Source organism: Ambystoma mexicanum, chromosome 2q (assembly GCF_040938575.1).
Source record: "Ambystoma mexicanum isolate Mex_15411 chromosome 2q, UKY_AmexF1_1, whole genome shotgun sequence".
In the NCBI taxonomy this organism is placed as follows: domain Eukaryota; kingdom Metazoa; phylum Chordata; class Amphibia; order Caudata; family Ambystomatidae; genus Ambystoma; species Ambystoma mexicanum.
The window spans coordinates 1,175,387,314-1,175,403,567 of NC_090924.1; the positions used below are offsets into that span (position 1 = coordinate 1,175,387,314).

A 16,254-nucleotide genomic window follows, 5' to 3' on the forward strand; every position below is an offset into this window, starting at 1 on the left:
GAAAAAAGGGAGTGTGCAGCAAAAATACGCTGATGCCGTGCAGACGTCTGTTCGTGTTGTGCAGAAAAAGGGACTGTGGTGTGGTGTTGTGGAGCGGGGAAGGGTGAGCGGTCATGGCTATTCTCGCACCTAAATTAAAATTTAAATGGGGGGGTGCATTCTTTTGTGGTGCAAAAGGCGCCGGTCCCGTCTAGTATGGAGGATGGGGGACGGAACTTAGGAATAAGAGGTTCTTCTCATGGATTCCTTTCTCCCACAGATTCCTCATCTATGACAGACTCCCATAGCAGTACATGAATCTCGAGGAGGGAGGAGGACCTAAAACAGAAATCTCGGAGGACTGCCGTACCTGGAACGGGCATCCAGACCCAAAGGGTAACTCAAGTAATGAGGCCCATGTTGCTGCCTGGCAATTGTTCAGAATGGGGACTCCCCTATCTGCAGGGCAGAGGTGGCTGCCACCTGTCCGGTAGAATTAGCAGAAACCCTCAGGAACATCTTTACTAGCCAGATCATAGCATTCAAAGATGGAGAGAATGATCCAGTATGACAGGGCCTGTTTGGCCACAACCTTGCTAGCACGTCCACAAGCATAACCAACAAAAAAGCTGGTAATCTGTGCCGACGTCCCTTCTCTGTGAAACATAGTAGCTGAGAGCTTGCCCCAGGTCCAATGGAACCGCACTTCTGCCTTGGAAGAATGGGGCAGAGGAAAAAACACAGGTAGATGAATATTCTGAGAGAGATGGAAATCCAATACCATTTTTGGAAAAAAAGGAGTGTCTCACTCTCAAACGTCACCTTCTCTTTGTAGAAAACCAAATAGGGAGTTTGAACAGAATGCCTGGAGATCCCTCACCCTTCTAGCAGGAAGTGATGACAACCAGGAAAAAAACAGTAAGGTTAAGCAACCTAATAGGACAATGATGAATGGGCTCAAACGGATCACCCATAAGGAATGTCAAAATGTAATTGAAATCCCACGCCGGAACCAGTGGCGCAACACAAACTTTGGGGACCCCCCCCGCCTGAAAGCCCTGCTGAGGAGAGTGCCCCCCCCGCTGGGCATGGGGCCTTCCACACAGTCAGTGGCCGGAACCATAAATTAGTGTGTAGGAAACTGGTTGCACAAACCCTGCCAGAACTTCCTAAAACTGTGGGGATTGTGAAGACGAGCCCTGTGCCAGGGACATCTTCAAAGAATTGCAGCGTGGTACTCTGACTGGGACACAGGCAGCAACAAAGCAAGAATAAGAAATAAGGGACAGGTTAAAGGGTCCAGATTCCTCTCCCAGCACCAATCTGAAAATGCATGCCACCTGCAGGCATGAATAGACTTGGATACAGGCCTCCGAGCTGAAGGGCATTGTCGACAAGTCACACTCCTTGTATCTCAGTCTCTCAGTAGCCAAGCACGGATGTTCAGGCTTTTGAGGTTCGGACAGAGCATTCGTCCTGACTGGGAGAGCAGATCCATTCTTCGTGGAAGGTGCTAGGGAGGGCAGATGGACATGTCCAGCAACTCTCTGTTCCACGTCCTCTGGCCCATTCAGGGGCAATCGCAATCAACGTGGACCCGAAACGACGTAGCCTCCTGAAAACCAGGACGACAGGGATTGGTGGGAACACAAAGGAGGTTTAGCGTCCATTCAACCGTCAGTGCGTCACCCACAGCTCCTGGTCGAAATTCCCTGGTACAAAAAAACGTGCACTTCCTGTTAACACTGGAAGTGAATAGATCGACTTGAGGAGTTCCTCAGCAGGAGAAAACTTCCTCTAAAGCTTCCAGACAGAGCTCCCTCTTGTCAGAGGCCAAAGTCTGTCTGCTCAAGGCATCCACTCTGCCATTCTACCTTGCGGCAAGATGGGGAGCCATCAGAGAGAGAGAGTTCTCCAGAGCAAAGAACCACAGTCACATTGCTTCTCTGCATAGAAGCAAGAAACACACATCACCTCTGTTGTTCAGGTAGTGGATGGTCACTGTGTGTTGTCAGTCAGGATTAGCACAGTTTTGCTCAGCACAGAGGAGAAGGAGGCAAACAGACCCAGCTGGATTGTTCTCAGCTCAAGCAAGTTGCTGTACCCTCAAGACTCTGAGGGAGACCACAGTCGGCTTCCCTCAGGATCTGACAAGTGTGCGCCTCAACGGGTAGGGGATACGTTGGTGACCACCGCCACCTGTGGCCAGTTGACGAAACAATGGACCTTTCAGTAGGTGGTATCTCAGGGTCCACCATGAAAGGTCTTGAGCAACTTGGCCTGACACCTGTAGCAGATTGGACATATGACCCTGAAATTGAGACCACTGCCAACAAAGGAGCCACTGAAGCGGCCTCATGAACAGCTGGGCTTCCGGAACCACCAGAATGCAGGAGAGAGGCTGAGACAGGAACTTATCCCTGTGATTGCAGGACATGGACCCTCAGACATTTGCCACTCGGTCCTCTGGCGGGAATGCCCTACCCAGGCAAGTGTCCAAGACCACCCCGATGAAATAGAGGGATTGGGACAGTGAAAGGCAGGACTTTTTGTACATCAGGGAAAAACCCAGGCTGTATGATAGGCTGCACGTGTGGAACAGATGTGCCGATGTCTGTCCGAGAAGTGAGCTCGGATAAACCAGTCCTCCAGGTAGAGAAATTGTCATGATGCCTACACCCGGGCATCCGGACCCAGCCCAGCAGCCTCGGGAGCAGGCATCCAGACATTTATTGAGACCCCAGCAGCCCCGGCTGGGGCCTATCTGGGTTCAGTCCTGGCGCCTATACTTACCTCCTGCAGACCATGCTGCAAATGAATCAAAGCCCACGTGAGGCCTGGATGGGACTATTTTATTCCAGGGACTATTTTGTACTCTGGTGTGGTTCTGGGGAACTTCTTACCTGGGACTAATTTGCAGGCTATTTAAACCACGCCCGAACAGCAGCCCATGCTTCGCGTTATTCTGCACTTCAGCAGCGTGACGCTCACCGTGCCTGCAGCATCCAGTCCTCTGTCACGCCCGCCTCGAACCTGGACACCATCCTAGAAGAAAGAGAAATAAGAGCAAGAACTTACCTTTTAATCTTCATCTGTTCCCGAATTCGTCGCACTTCAGAATTGGAAAAGACACGTCGGAAATAAAAGCATTGCATCGCTAGCAGGCGCACCGCGCCATACTTACCAGTCTGCATCTCCACGGTTCAGCGCTGCAGCCATCTTTTCATCACTGCAGCCGTGGAACCTGGAAGGGACAAAGAACAATGTGAGCTGGGTGCTAACAAAGACAATCAAAGCAACCATATTCTACTCACCAGAGTTACCGTTCCCCTAGGCTTCTTTCATCGGCGTTCCACCTCTTTAACGCCGCACCTGTGGGAGGAAAGAACACTTTTTAAAGACATTTATTTCGCTTTTACCGGACAACGCTGGGTAATACAGACTCTTACCCACGCGCAACCTGCAGCACTTCAGGTGAACTCTTCTCGGATTAAGCGGCAATACAAAAGGGATAAAAACGAGTGAATAACAGACAATTGAACTCTATAGACATTATACTTACTGCTCCTTGCCATTTACCACGGAGTCCAACACGTCTGGAACTCGCGCTCGGTGCAGGATGGAGAGCTCATCATTACAAACAATAAGGTGAGCCAACATAAGGGGAATATCGGGGTGCATAGAGGGAACGAATTAAACGAGTGTTTCCTTGCATCCACTGGGTGGCTAATTCCCCTCCTCCTGCTTTTAGGAAACTACTTTTACGAATCAAGCAGACAAAGCTAGGGAGGCCGGTCCAGTCAGCCGTCTCTGCACTACGAATAACGCTGGTGGAGACCTTAGCAGTCCAGTTCCGATCGACGCCCCCGTGGGAATCAGGTGAGCGTTACAGAAATACATGAATATCCTCCCTCCTAAGGTGACCAGCTTGCAACGCCAGCAGCTTGGTGAAAAGCCTGAGTGCAGAAGAAAAATCGCAGGACTCTGAACTGATAGTGATGTTGACCCACAATTAACCTCTTGTACTTCCTGTGCTCGAGATGAATGGGCAAGTGGGGGTAGGCATCGTGAAGGTTCAGTGACAGCAACCAGTCCTGCAGATCGAGGACTCAGAAGCTCTGGGCTAGAGTTACCATTATAAATTTGTCCTTTTACAGGTAGAAATTCAGAAGCCTTAAATCTACAAATGGTTCCAATCTCCCATCTTTCTTCGACACCAAAAAATAAGTTGAATACCACCCATTGCCTTGTTCTGAGCATGGCACCTGCTCCATCACGTTCTTATAGAGAAGCGGACGGACTTCCTCCAAGTGGATGGGGTCCAGAGGCAAGGTGGGGGAGAGAGCACATTGGTCCCGAGGGCACAAAAGAGAGGGAGGCAGTATCCTTGCTGAACAACCTGTTGGGCCAAGCATCGGACGTGGCACAAGCATTTTATGCAAAACAGGATAATTCTCCCTCCCAAAAGGGACTTGTGGCAGAATTCCTCACAGAGGGTTTACACCCTGGGAGGCTGAGGGGACAATGGTAGCTGCTGCTTGATCTCTAGTGGCACCTCTGCCCCTTCGCCAACACCTTGGGAGGACTGGAACCTCATTGTCGGCCGCGGCCCAAAACAGGTACTGCCCATCATAGCCAGTGGCCTTGCCTGAACATCCTGTACAAATCCGGATGTCCTCATCCATGAATGACCCTGCACCACCGTACTCGTTGCCACAGAGCAACCCACGCAGTCAGGAGTGTCTAGGCCGGACTGCAGTCTTCTCCCCATTGCCATAATACCCTGCACCCAGGTGACCCTCCCTTGCATGGTGAAATTGTTTCATTGAAAGATGTTTCAACGAAAAATTTTAATTGAAATATTTTTTCATCAGAAAAATCTTTCACTGAATTTTTATAAATCTAAAATATATGTATATATGTTTGGGTGGGGTAAAGGGTTACATTTGGAAAACGTGTTTTGGGGGACCCCCCAATAAAAAAGAAATATTCGGGAATGTTTGGGGTGTTTTAAAGTGCAGAAAACACAGCTTTGGGGGGGCCCCGAATAAAAAGAAAAGAATTCGGAAAATTTGGTGTACAGATTTCCTGTGAATAGTGTCATTAATCTACATTATGTGAAAAAGTTTTCAATGAAAAATTTTCGGTGAAACATCTTTCAAGGAAACATTTTTCACTGAAAAGACATGTAACCCCCTTGCATATCCACCCCCAGGGACGGGATCCAAAACCAATGGCCTTTCCCTGGCACACTGAGTAGAGCATGTTGGGGAAACAGAAGTGAGGGCGCCCTCCAGTTCCTCACACTAGTTGACTTTAGGACTTTTTAATTTCTAACCTGGAGAGAGCGAGACCTTTTTTCCCACTCATGTATTTTTTTCTGTGATTTGGGGTCTCTGTGTTTCTTTTGACTTTGGAGTCTGACAAACTCCATAGGCATCATCTTTGCATTGTGTCACACAGCACCTTCAGATTTCCCAAAGGTTTAAATACCTTCTCTTGGATAAACTGCTGTTTCCAAGAGCAGTGAAGTGAAATTGACTTGCCTTACATTGTTGTAACTTTCTAGAGCCAGCACACAATATCTTACAATAGGGAGCTGGAGGGGTTACTTAGTATCCCCTTTGTCTAGTTTCTCATGTAACATTTTTAGGTTACCCCTTTCTACAATGAATGGCTGGTGGCAGTGGTTTACTTTGTCCTACCATTGTGTGTTTTTACCACGGGCTGCAATTGCAGCTGTAGTAAGACACCCATGGGTGCCCATTTTGTTAAAAAGCACCAGTCTTCTTTTTTCACCATTTCCTGTTGGAAAGGTCCTTCCTGAGATTTACTCTGCGTGGCAAACCAGGTTTGGTCCCTTTGTTCGTCTTTTGTCTTTGGCAGGATTCACTGGTGAAGCCCACCTCTGGCTCCAGAGTGTCTGGCAGGGGCAGGAAGTGAGGGAGGTGCCCAAAACACACTGTGCTTAATCCCCTTGGTTACAGGAATGCACCCAAAGGTGATTGGCCGGCTGGCTGTCCTTGGAGGACAGCCACCCTGCTGTGTGATTGACAGCTAGGCTGCAAATGAATGGGAGAAACCTGCATAAAAGGCGAGGCTTTTGGCTTGGAAGGCAGAGTCGACCACTGGATGAAGGAATCCGAAAAAGAACTTGGAAGAGGCGCCTGCTGCAACTCCTGGACCGTTGGTTTTCCCGGTGAAGCCCTGCTGCGGTGCTGAAACTCCAAATTCGCCAAGACTAGAGAGGCCCAGCAAGGACGACTTCTCCCCTTGGGTTGGTGGGACCAATCAACCCCAAAGTGACGTCGTCAGGACATCCTCTCGGAGCTGTACTTCCATTGCTGCTGCAGGAACTGAGGAACCAGGGAGAGGAACACCAGACAGAGTGCATCAGTTAGTCAGACCCAAGCTTAAGGAAGATCCCCCGACTCCCTTGAAGCAGGACTGACCAAGCCTGAGCCACCTCAACAGAGTGCTGGACCTCAGATGCAAGGAAAGTCTAGAGTGGTATCCGAGAGACCACAGTGGTGCTATTTGCTATAGACGTGAGGAGCTGAAAGCGCAAAGTGCCACTGAATTGAAGTTTGCCCATTGCTGCCGACGACCTTCAAATTGTAGTGCAGGAGTCTCCAGACGTCGTCCTCCTTGTCTCCACGACTGAGGCCCAGGAACAACAGGATCTGCAGAGCTACACAGTAACAGAAGCTAGCTGGAACCCTTTCTTCTAACCAAAGGTATTTTAAAGTTAAGAGGACTTACCTCTTGTTGTGTAGCCTTACTTGTTCTTAGTTAAGACTTGTCTTGGTTGCCATTGCAGAGTTGTTTACAGCTTTGCCCCTCACAAGCCTCACAGCTTGTGGCCCTTCAAGTGAATCTTATTTCTACAAACTTTTCCAAGAACATTGTGCAAGATTTTTACTTACCTAGAAGAAGATCTTCAGTTCCCCTAGACTTTGCTCAACTAACATTGGCTTCCTGGCTCCCCGAGATACTCTTCTTACCTCTGACTTTGTGCTTTTGCCTTTCCCTCAGGAAAGGGTTAATTTACTTTGCACTGGAGGGTTAAAAAGTGCTTACCAGTTTATGAATTCCCCAATCTAACCTTTGCTCCAAACTCAGTATTGCTCCAAATGTACCAGTGATGCATCAATGTCCACAGTGTCCTAGCTATTTAAGTCACCTCAGGGTGTAAGAAGTGTCTGTGTGCCATCCCAAATGGGTATCATCTGATTTAGAGAAACAGAGTGTGTTTGAAATATATTTTAAGTGTTACATGTTTTGCTCCCTTCTGAAGCAGGCTCATATAACTGACTGTGAAATAAATTAATAATTATTTTATCAAGAAACCTTGAGTCTAAGAGTTTATTTGAATAATTCTAATTGTGGAACACTGTGTCACAAACTTACAGCTCACATTGACCCCTCTTGAGATAAGCCTTGCTGCGCAGCCACACTACCAACCTGTATAGAACAGACTTATACCAAAGGTTGGGTTCCCTATTGCAAGGAGGACAAGGCTGGTGCAGTCTCCCACAGAGTACTGCATACAATCTTGCCTAACAGTCATCCTCGGTGCCGAAGAGGAGGGCGGTCCTGGCATGGCTCTGGGAGTTCTAATCACTCTTGTGGTCCAGGCCCAAGCCCGTAGGCATGTGGGAGTGTTCCATTATGGGTTCCTCGCTGGTTTGGGGAAACACGGTGCGTCCCGTTGGATCCAGTAGCGCCGTTTTTGCAGAAGTCTTGTCGAAAATGTCAACCATCTTCAATCGGAAGGTCTCCCATCCCTCCTGTGTGGCGGGTTAGGTGGGAAACCGTACCTGTACGTCGCATACGGGGAGTCTCTGGAGAGAGGACTTCTTCCTCAAGGTTTAAGAAAAAGAATGATGAGAAGAACTGCCAGGGGAATGGATATCTCTTGCGTTGCTTCTTCTCGTCTTCCTTTGCGGGCAGCCTATCCAAACAGGCACTCAAAACTGCACGATCTCGACAGGGACCGCGTGCCTTCAACAGACACCTTGTGGAGGTAGGTGAAAAGTTTAGCAGCCCTTTCCCAGAGGGCCTTGGGTTGCATGGACTGACACAAACCACAATCGTTGACATTGTGACGCTCCCCTAAGCAATTAAAAAACAGATGCAATGGGTATCCGACACCGACATCTGCAATCCATGCAAGGTTTAAATTCCAAGGCCTTACCAGGGTTGGGCATTCTTTACTCTAATAAAGTAGCATGTCCCCGAAGTGTACAAGTGAGCAGTAAAAAGGAACTAAGGTCATGGGGTGCATGCCTTGATATATAAGGACCCCAACATCATGTCTAGCAGGGGGTGCATAGAGGCTTCAGGCGGAGGTGACAGAGCTGCGCTGCGCTCCCAGTGGGTAGGCTATCATAAATGAGGAATCCGTGGGAGGAAGGAATCCATTAGCATGCGTGGACATCAAGTCATTTCAATATGCATGAGTGACAAGCATTATATTGTTACAATGCAGGTAGAGTTGTATAACAGGAAACCAAGTGACCATAATCCTGCAAAAATAAAGTAGACTGCTCCTGGCTCTCAATTATCTGAAATGACGACCATGGCCTAACTTCTCCTTGTGGAGCTATACTCAATTCAAGTAATCTGATTATTACTACGTTGCCCACTGGCACTTATGTTGCTTCTCCTGCCTCTTTGCCTGTGGTGCAGCATTCCCTGTGCCCCATGGAGCAGCAGACAGGCAGGAGTTAGCACCAGCTATTTCTGAAGGGTCTTTGCGTCCTGAGGGCACGCATTCCAAACAATGGTTGTCTGCTAACCTTTGACAAGCTTGAGATGGTCTTTCTGTCCCTGCAGGATCACCACCTTTGGCAGATAGTGGGCACACTGGCTAATTGATTTTTCCCTCCATTTGATGTTTCCTCAGGCTCACACACTTCAATGAGTGGGGTGCCAGAGTGGATGGATGTCTTTTCTGGGCTGTGGCTGAAGGTTTAGCTGCTCCCCATACAGCATCTTTAGTTCACCTCATTGCCAAAATGTGCTATGTTGCAGGCAGAGATGACTTGTAAGCTGCAACTTTCATGTAATGCTGTTGGTATTCAGTACCAACATAGAAGGTACAGATGTACAGGTTACATGTACAGACCACAGATTACAGATACAGGTCTGTGGACTGACCTCAACGGCTGCTCTTAGAACCTTCCCTTTGAGAACCCAGTCCCGTTTGGTTCTCCGAGCTCTCATGATGCAGTAGAAGGGAATTTTAAGTTACAGATGTTACTTGCTACTCACCTTACAGATGTTTTTCACACATCATACCAATCACTGAGTTATACGGTCAACATCATGCAAGAGTTCTTTCTCTTTTGCCTCTTAGACAGGGGTAGGTGTGTATCTGCGGTTTCATTCTTTGGCGCTTTCACTCTGAATACAAGACTATCTTCTGCAAAACCTGCTTAGTAACTGTGTATTTTTCAGCCACATTAAAATGTACTTGTGCAGGTAAGTGCATTGTCAGGTGAATCATGACCAATGTTAGTAGTACTTTGAGTTTCATATTGTAAAACTAGACAAGTGTTTATTCAAAGAAGCAAGGAAGTGCATTATAAAGTAATCCACAGTTTAAGCAAAACACATTGGTAGTTACCTGCACCACAGAGACTGAAGGATGCATCTCATTACATTCATTTTTGTTTCTGCAGCTACTTGCCCATATAGAGTAGGTCTGAAACACAAATTAGCATACATTAGCCTATGAAACAAGTGCAATTAAATATGTTGCACATGTTTAAATCAAAGAACAACAAATCAGATTGGGTACTCCATAAATATACAAGAACAATGGTCTAGAATACCAAAATGATCAAAATAGCAAGTAAAATGTGGTACAGTACTTTGTTAGGACTAAAATTAACTTTGACATCCGTTTGGTTTGCAATACTTGGTAACGTCAGAACATTGAGAAAATTACAAGTTACTCACCGTAGTGACTAACATACTTGTTAGTCCCCTTTCCTTCTACTGCATAGGGGTCCCTTCCTAGGGACTGGAGACGGAACCTTTTTCACCAGAAAAACCTTCCCCTTTAAATTTAGAGGCGCGCAGGGGGTGCGCCCCCGGGAGAATGCGCTACCCTGACTCCGCCCACCGGGACCACTCCTCAGTCCCCATTGACGCGTCAACACTATTTAACATTGCCTAATGCCACCAGTATTATTAGGGGGGAGGATGGTGGGATGTATGGAGGAAAGGGGACTAAAAGTATGTTAGTCACTACGGTGAGTAACTTGTAATTACTCTTACGTCCCGCCCCCTTTCCTCCATACTGCATGGGCGATTACAACTGAATGTAGCCACAGGGTGGAGAGGAGACCCTCCTTAAGCAAACATGTTCCTTAGAACCGCCTGTCCGAAGGCCGCGTCCGACTTAGAGCCGGCGTCCACACAGTAATGCTTACAAAAAGCTTAGGACTTTCCACGGAACCTGCCTCTGGAATGCGATGGCCGTAGCCTTGTCTCTGACCGCGTGAGCGTGCATGTTGGCTGGCAGCAGCTTGTGCTGCCCCCCATAGGCCTCCTTGATGGCCGCAACCATCCCCTAGGCAATAGAAGCCTTGGATGCCTCATAACCGGGTCTGGAGCACCCAAAGGTGACAAACAGACTTGTGGAAGCCCTTGGTCCAATCCAGATAGAATTTCAGAGCGCGTCTGACATCCAGACAGTGCAGGACTCTCTGAGCCTCATCTTTGGGGTCAGCAAAGAATGTAGGTAAAACGATTTCCTCGTTCATATGGATGGCGGAGGGTACCTTAGGTAGGACCGCCGGGTGAGTCCACAGGACCACCTTATCCCTGTGGAAAGTGGTATAGGGTTTTGATGCCACCAGAGCCTGGATCTCGCTAACTCTGCAGATGTTTCTTGACTATCGGGTTGGAAGAGGAGAAGACATCCTCCTCTGAATTTCTGTAGGCCCCTATGGCTGCCAGATAGGTGCGACATGTGTCCACCTGTATGCGTGAGCTGCGCCGAGAAGGAGAGCACATTGTCCAGCGTGCATGTCAGGGGGTCGATTTCCTTCGAGACTGCCCAGTGACCGAACCTGCTGCATTTATTCTTATATTGGCTCCTGGTGGCCTTGCTCCTAGCGCCCTAGATGGTCTCCAGGTTAGCCCGTGATATGCTCAGGTGCTTGAGGGTGATCTGCTCAGGAACCACGCTGCGAGGGCTAACTTCTGAGGAGCGGGGTGGAGAACCCTGCCCCCTTGCTGGGACAGGTGGTGTGCTGGACCCAGCGGAAGGTGAATGGGTGGCCTGTCCGTGAGGCTGAGCAACTCGTAGAACCACGGTCTCGCCAGCCACCAATGAGCTATCAAGATGATGCTGAGGAGACAAGCTTCCTTTATCTTGCCGAGTACCCTGGGGATCAGGAGTGTGGGAGGAAAGGCATAGGCTGTTATGTCTTCCCATTGAATCTGCAAAGCGCCGCCCACGGCAACGGGGCCCCAGCCCTGCCAAGACATGAACTGATGGCACTTCCTGTTCTTCCAGGAGGAAAATAGATCCACCTGAGGATGGCCCCATGTGTTGAGGACCACTTGCAGCACCTTGTCGTTCCATTGTCCACTCCCACTCTGCTGAGCCTGTCTGCTTCCAAGTTGGCCTCCCCAGGAGGTAGATGGCCGTGAGGTAGATTATGTTTTCCGGGGCCCATTCCCACATGCGGACCACTAGGTTGCACAGAGGGGGGGGGCCTGGTACCCCCCTGCTTGTTGACATAGTACATGCTGGTGGAGTTGTCGGTCTGGATCAGGATGGTCCTGCCCCCAATGAGCGGAAGGAAGGCTCTGAGGGCTAGCTAGATGGCCCTGAGCTCCAACCAGTTGATATTTGACTCCTGCTCCTGCCGGGTCCAGACTCTGGACGCTGTGGCTGTCCAGAGTGGCTCCCCAGTCCTCTAAGGGGGGAGTCCGTAGTGATGGTGACCTGCGGGGGCAGCTGCCGGAAGAGCTTTCCCATCTGCAGGTTGCAGTCCCTGGACAACCACGTGAGGTCCGAGTGGAGAGAACCCGCAACCCCTTCAGGAGTTCCCTAAGGTTCCCGGGTATATTTTATGAAGACGGGCTGGTGTGTTGTGCCAGCCGAGTAAAATCATATACCATGCTTCTTGTAACCGAGATGCTTTTGCCAGCTAGGGGATCTTCCTCCACAACCTCTCCCATTCTTCCCCTCCGATCTCCCTCCCAAGGACCCGCTCCCATCTCCGCATATACGGCCACTGTTTCCTAGCATTTGCGTTGTCCAATATCCTATAGAGGTTCGATATTAGCCCCTTGATCCCATCGTTAGATAGGAGGAATTTTTCAAACTGGGTTGTTTCCCTGGTCGCTGCCACCCTGTTCCTGGGGTGTAACACCCAATGCCTTATTTGTGCATACCCAAGTCTTTCTTCTTTCTTCACTGTAAATTCACTTTTTCAGTCCTCAAAGGAGAGTATTCCCTCCCCTCAGAACATGTCCCCCAGATTCCTGCACCTCCCGTCTTGCCATTGCTTGAATGCCCCCTTTTCCAGCCCAGGTGTGTAGTCCCCATTGTTGAATATAGGTGTGAAAGACGACGGGAAGGTCGTTATCCCCTTGGTTCCCACCAGTTTATCCCAGTTGTCTACTACTAGTTAAGTTATGGTGTTCTCGTACAGGTGCTTTGGACTGTGTTGTTTCGGTAGCCATAGCACTTCTGCCAAATTCTGATGTGCTACCACTCTGTCCATCTTCACCCATTGCTTTTCTTGGGTGCCCTCCCCTCCTGAAGCCATACGCTAATTACCCATAGCTGCCTGGCCTCGTAGTACGCTGGAAGTTCCGTAGCACCAGCCCTCCCTCCCGTCTGGGTGCCATCAACAGGTGCCTACTGACCCTCACTCGCTTTCCCTCCCATAGGAACTCATTACTCAGGACCCTTAGTTCCCTGAAAAAACTTGTTGGTATCGCCTGGAATAGATGCAGCAGTCGTGGGAGCATAATCATTTTGACTGCGGCCAACCGTCCCAACCATGAGACCCTGAGGTTTCTCCACCTATGAAAATCCTGTTTGATATCCTTCAGTAGTGGCGGATAGTTGGCCGTGTACCAGCCCGCGAGGGTCGCCATGATCCTCACTCCCAGATACCGAATATCGAGTGCTTGCCTCAAGGTTTCGCGTTCCCTTGCACTTAGGGTTAGGTTTAAGATTTCGGATTTGCCGAAGTTAACCTTCAGGCCTGAAACCTCCCCGAACTCCTCCAGCAGAGCTCTACTTGCCCGGATAGAGTCAATTGGCGTTGTCAGGGTGAGCAGCATATCGTTGGCAAACGCTGCCACCTTCTGACGTTCCCCCCCTGAATGGGATGCCCCGTATCCCATCTGCCTCCCTTATAGCCTGAAGGAGGGGTTCCAAATAAATTGCATATGGCATTGGGGACAACAGGAAACCTTGTTTCGTGCCCCTTCTGAGCCTAAAGGGTCTCGACATCGCCCCATTCACCGCCACCCTCATTGACGTTGCTTGGTAATTGGCCTGAACCATTGTCAAGAATTCCCCCCCAAGGCCCATTTTCTGGATTACCCGGAACAAGCAGGACCACTCCACGCGGCCGGATGCTTTTTCTGCATCTAACGCTAGTGTCCATTTTCTGTGCCTTTTCCACCAGGTGGGCCACGCGCCGTATGTTGTCCGCTGTCTGCCTGCCTCTAATGAAAACTGCCTGGTACTGGTGGATCAAGTCCGGGAGATAGTTCTCAAGTCTGTATGCCAAGATCTTTGTGTAGATCTTGGCATCAACATTTACCAATGCAATGGGCCTGTAGGATGTTCTCTCCTCTGGGTCCTTGATGGCCTTAAGGATAAGGGTCAGCCTGGCCTCCTCCATGGATGAGGTTATCCTGCCTGTCGACCTGAAGAAACGCCAAGTGCGGGGTTAGTTCAGCTAGGCACGTTTTATAGAAGGCTGCGGTGTTGCCGTCCGGCAACGGAGCCTTATTAGACGGCAAATTTACTGATCACGCTCCTTACTCCGTCCTGCGTGATCTCCCGGTTAAGAGCCTCCCGTGCCTCCCTCCCAATTTTTTGCAGCTGTACTCTTTCTAAGAACTCCTCCTGTAGGTAGGCCTGAGGATTTTGTGATGCGTAAAGGGAATCATATTACTCAGCCAATGCTTCCTCGATGTCCCCCGACCGTGTAACCCGCTCTCCTATCCCTGTTTTCCGAGCTGTGATCAGGTTATTTGACCTCGCCCCCCTCAGTAGGCGCGCTAGTAGTGCATCCGCCTTATATGCCTTAGCGTAATATTTTTGGCGGTTGGTTAGCAGTGCCCCTTCAGCCTTTTTGGTTCGGAGGACTTCTAATTGCCCTAGTGCTCGCCTATACTTGCTCATGGCGCAGGGTTGTTCCCACCTTTTGTCTTGCTGCCTCTACCTCTGCCTCAAGCTGCGCCTCCAGCGCCTTCAGCTGCTTTACCTCTGTGCCGTTGATGCTATCAGTTCCCCCCTGAGCGTGGCCTTGAACCCATCCCATCTTATATCTTCTCTCGCGTCCCCCCTCTTGTTGTTCTCGAAGAAGCTCTTGATCTTCTCCTCCATTTCCCCTCTGATTACCGGGTCCCTAAGTAGAAACTTTGGGTATTTCCATCCCCACAGCCCTCTTTCCTTGCGCCCTAGATCTAAGTGGATGGATACCGTCTTATGGTCTGCAATCCCTATAGGGCCTGTTTTAACCTTGTGGATCCTGCCCACCAGACCCGCTGAAACCCAGATATAGTCGATTCTCGACTGTGACCCGTGGACTCCTGATAGGAATGTGTAGCCCTCCTCGTCCCCCTTCAGCTCCTGCCATGCGTCCCGTAATCCCGCCCTCCCGATCCTGTCCCTTAGTTCTGCTGACATCACTGCCCCCCTCCCCCAACCTGTCCTGCTCCCTATCCCAGGCTAGTATGAGGACCCCTATCAAGATTATGTGGCCCCATGCTTTCTCTTCTAGTACCCCCGGGACACGCCGCAGAAACTGCTCCTGGCCGGAGTTCGGGGCACACACCACTGCTATGGTGTAGAGGAGATCCTGGTGCATCCCCCTGACTATAATATACCTCCCCTCTTTGTCCAGTAGGGCTTCAGTGACTCTGAAGTCGACTGTGTTTTTAATTGCCAGGGTCACTCCCCCGTTTTGCTCTTTCCGGAGGCGTGTATGTTCTGGTCGAACCCCCGCAGTTTCAACCACCCCTGGTCCTTGTACAAGAGGTGCGTTTCCTGTAGTCCCAGCACGTCCGGCCCCTCTTTCCTCGTGAATGCTCCAGTTTCTTCCTCATAAGGGGGGGTATTGAGCCCCCTAACATTATGTGCTAGCCACTTGAATAGATATGAATCTGTTCTTGCCCCAAGCTTGCCGGTTACCTCCTTTCACTCTCTCCTTTATAAGTTGCCCCCGCATCCTCCCACCTTTCCTTGCCTGGCCTCCCCTCCCCCCAATCTCCCACTCTACCCCTCTCCCTCCTCCCTCTCTTCCCCTGGAAGAGCACACCCTTCCTGCTCTCTCTCCTCTCCTTCCTCGGGCATTCCCGCCCTTCCTGATTGCAAATGGTTGCTCCTCCCATGCTCCATTGTCCCCTGTTCTTGCTGCCTGGACAACGGCCTCCTTTTGTACGTACCTAGTGAAGGCTGCTAGTATGCCCCTCCGTCTCTCTGCTGGGCCTTTGACAATTCTCCCTACCCTATGTACGCGGTCCAATTCAATCCCATCTGGAGTCTTCTCCTCCAGGATCTCAACAAAGATTGTCTGTATTTCCGATTTCAGGTCCTTCTCCGAGACCGATTCCGGCAGCATTTTCACTCTTATGTTGATCCTTCGCGATCCATTTTCTCCATCTGAATTTCCAAATTCTGAGTGGCTACATCAAGTCTCTCAATGGCTTCACTTGGCCGCTGTTTCCTTGTCCACTTGTTGTAGGCCCTTTTATACTAGATCCGTCCTCTCCCCCAATTGTTCTATGTCCTGTCTGATCCCCCCTAGAGCCTCATTCACATCTGATCTCATGAGCTGAAATTGGTCCTAGAATGTTTTGGCTAAACTAGTCTGTAGTACGTGCATTTCGCCCAGGAAGTCCTGCTTCAACATCGGTGGCGATCCCTCCATGCCCCCAGGGGGTGTTGCATTCCAGGCTGCACTTGGTCCCTTCCCTAGTGTCTTGTGTGGGCCACATTGCGTGGAGGGCGCCTGGGGCGTCGCTCGGGACCTGGGCAGTCTTTCCCCCCCATTCCCTTTG

At 49.9% G+C, this 16,254-nt stretch overlaps 1 protein-coding gene across 3 annotated transcripts in view; it reads right to left on the reverse strand.

The window, feature by feature from the left end:
* CASD1 (CAS1 domain containing 1) overlaps positions 1-16,254 on the reverse strand; it is an 895,825-nt gene that overhangs the window by 97,342 nt on the left and 782,229 nt on the right. For all 3 annotated transcript variants that reach the window (XM_069648572.1, XM_069648573.1, XM_069648574.1), the window contains one exon: positions 9,611-9,688. In XM_069648572.1, coding sequence (XP_069504673.1) covers positions 9,611-9,688 — 78 coding nt within the window. The remainder of the gene's footprint in view (positions 1-9,610; positions 9,689-16,254) is intronic.